General features: G+C 49.3%; 1 protein-coding gene across 1 annotated transcript; it reads right to left on the reverse strand.

Moving 5' to 3' along the window:
* Nucleotides 1–1282: 1282 nt before the first annotated feature.
* On the reverse strand, nt 1283–2731 carry LOC148908328 (uncharacterized). The gene has a single exon (XM_089035828.1). It carries the CDS (start codon nt 2729–2731, stop codon nt 1283–1285), a length of 1449 nt encoding a protein of 482 aa, XP_088891954.1.
* Nucleotides 2732–3442: the final 711 nt, after the last annotated feature.

Consider the following 3442-nt stretch of genomic DNA (forward strand, 5'->3'; position numbering starts at 1 on the left):
GAATTTGGCATTACTCTGTTCTTCGTCACTTATCTTTTGCATTTCCTTTTCGTAAAAGGTTCCCTCCAACACATCTTCTCCATCAAAATCCTCCAACCTGTAATATGGGGGTGGTCCTGCATCCCGAGCTCGCACTTTGAACCACTCTTCTGTCCACTGAGGAAGGTACCCTTTCTTGAACAGCGTGGCTTGCTTGCTTAGACGCACCACGTCCCCAATGTTAAACGCAAAGTGTTTTTCGGAAGGACCTGCCTTAGCCACCTGACGCTCGTCCGACCATTCCTTGTACAGCTTATCCCACACCTCCCGTTCCACTTGTTTCGTTACGGAGGCTGGGGATCGACCAATGCTAGAGTGATAAGCATGATTGTACGCTTCCACCAAGGAGTCAATTTCATCCACCCATCGGTACGAACGCTTTTCATAAAACCGCTTCCACAACCGCTTCTTGATCGTTTGCTGCACCCGCTCTACGATGGCTGCTTTGGTAATAGACTTACCCGAGCGTAACGTTGCCGGAATAGGCAGGTGAGCCAACAAGTCCTTCACGTCCTTATTATAAAATTCTGTTCCTTGATCCACATACATGGTCAAGGGTAAAGTATGCACCTTGTCAGGATCCTCCACCACTTTGTTAAAAATACGTCGTAACCCCTCTGCCGTCTCCTCCCCCGTCTTACGCTTCAAGGGGGTTACCCACACGTAACGAGATAAAACATCGATGGCAAACAAAATCCACGCGTTTCCATCGTTTTCTTTTTTGTGCCATTGCATGTCAGACAAATCCACCTGCCATTGCTCATCCATGGAATGAACCACAAAAGGACGCCGGGGGTAATGACGTCGGGCGGGTACGTGCATCTGATGTGTAGTTTGTGTTTCCAACCATGCTTGTTTTTCACGTTTAGTCTTCGTTTCTTTTTCCTGATTATTAACAAATGCCTGGGTTCCAGCATGCGCCTGAGGATGGTCCTTCCCCGCTTCGTAATATTCTTGTTTCCACTTACGTGCTAAAACTTCGGTTCTTGGCTTCCCTTTGCGCTTTCTTTTTTTCCGACCACCTCCTGATTGATCGTTGAACGGGGGCAAGTACCAAAGATCCTCCACAGCAGGCTGAGAGACAACATCGCGTTTGCGCTTGGTGCCCCACATTTACACGGTTGCGGCTAAAACCCCCCTCCTTACCATCTGGACCTTTAAAGCACACTGTCAATAGCGTCCAGAAGCCTCCCATGTTATAAAAATGTTTTCTTCTTCTAATCTACAGACTTTTTTTGATTCTTTATATACTCTTTCGATATCCATACGGCAACGTGGAAATGCCATCCTCCTGCAAGACCCGCTTGGTATACACAAAACGCACATCCTTATCCATGCTTACCGTTTTCAATTGCTTAGCAAAACCATCTCGTATGATGCGCTTGGCATAGGACACCGTCAGTTTAGCATGCTTGTCGACCAGCAACCGCTTCATGCTTTCCATGTGAACTTTCTTGCTCGTGCGGTAATCCAAACTAATGCCCTTGCACTTCACCACACGCTTGCCTTTCTTGGTTTCGTACGCATACGTCTTGGGACCCAAAGATACAAAGTCTACTAACCAGTCTTGGTTAGGGTCTTTGCACTCGTCTTCCCACTCCCCCAAATTACACCCCAACTCGATTTCCTCCTCGTCTCCCGTGGTAGTGTAAATGATGGAATCGGTATCGTGGTACAACACACGCTTTCCCAACTTGCTTAGCGAGTCATACAGCTTCAGTCGAGCATACGCAGTCACAAACGCCCCCACCACCACATTACCATCTTTGTGCACAGGGGTACTTTCTCGGTGGGTTGTGTAACTCACTTGCACCATGTCATCGGACAGCAACGCCACTGTATTTACCTCGGTCGTGTCGTCATTCAACAATTGAAAATAACGCGAGGGGTCTTTAACGTACTCCACCTGGGTGCGAAAGGGATTTTGTGCGAACTTTCCCCACAACGAGTTTAGATTCAACTTGGCTATGCTCCTCAGCCCCGGATTGAACACCATCTTGTCTTCTTCCAAGTCGATCTTCTGTTCCTGTTTCACTTTCCTTAGAAAAGCCGCCTTGGTCTCGCTCGTAGTGCAGTGTCGCGGCCATCCCGACGCTTGCAACTTTAGCTTCAGATTCTCGCGAATGTACGTTTTAAACATTTGACCACTTACGCGCTGATAATCCCACACCTCGTAAACAGCATGCAGCTTGTACCCCTCCTCCAAAGCTCGTTCCATCTCCGCCGTGGTCCACGTTCCATACAGCCTCCGCTTCTCCAACGAGTGCTCACAGGGTTCCTCATTTTCCTGTTGTGCACACGTCGAGCAAAGCGCAAACATTAGCTTGTGATTGATAATTGCCGGCAGCACAGGAAAGTACAAAGTCTTGGGGGGATCTACTTCACATCGAATCAATCCATACCAACGATACAACACCTGATGTCTGCACTCGGCCAAGGGAGGGATGTCATCTCCATACAACACCACAGGGTGACCCACAGGGTAAAAATTGTCGTACATCACATAAGGGTACAGCGAGCACACGTCAACGTATCGTATCTTATCCACCGGATCCGTCACTAGCGTTAGCGCCAAATCCGCATCTTCCTCCTCTTCCCGAACTTCGTCATCCCCTTCTCTTTCTCTTCCATCTTGGCATCCCTTCTTTGCACGTGCAGCCAGCGTTATAGCGTTGGTCCGTCCCCCAAACATGGCCTCCCTCGGACGTATGGGGTCCAGATCCTTAATCCACTTGGGGGGGGTCCTGATGTTGCTCTCTCAACACGTCCCACACGTGACCCCACATCTGCACCACCTTATACCCTGCTCCACGCAACTCTCGCGTGCGTCGCAGTGTCTTTTCATACACGTCTGACATGCTTATCCCCAGGTGAGCATGGGGTGCACCCCTCGCTGGAAAGCACGTAGGACACCCGTGCCAGTAGCATCCTTGAAACTGATACACCACGCGTCGGTTTTCATCATAACCGTCCACCTTCGCCCCCAAAATCGTAGCTTCACCACGCGCACTTCCAGCCCATTCCAATCCTTCGATACTTAGCGAGTACAACCATTCCTTAGCTTGAACAGAGCATACGTCCTTAGATCTATAACCCAAAGGTGGCACCACCCCCATCGTCTCGGGTTCCAAGAAATTCGATTTAAACACCCTTAGACATGTCGATGCAATGGTCAAACACTCAGAGAAAGGACACACACCAAACAATTCCACGTACAATCGACGAAACGCCAAGCACCCATCAGCCATCACAATCACATCCTGGATGCAGTACTTTTGCAATTCTTCCGCCAAGTTAAACACCTTGCCTTGTTGCTGCCCCCACCACGTTCGCAACGCCTGTTGCTCGTCTTCGTGCATGTCGTCAATGCCATAATACTCCAACTGCGGATACTCCCCCACAT

The sequence above is a fragment of the Actinia tenebrosa genome, unplaced genomic scaffold (assembly GCF_029948245.1).
Source record: "Actinia tenebrosa isolate PJP-AT-01 unplaced genomic scaffold, QUT_ActTen_1.0 PGA_scaffold3__52_contigs__length_22856419, whole genome shotgun sequence".
Taxonomy (NCBI): Eukaryota; Metazoa; Cnidaria; class Anthozoa; order Actiniaria; family Actiniidae; genus Actinia; species Actinia tenebrosa.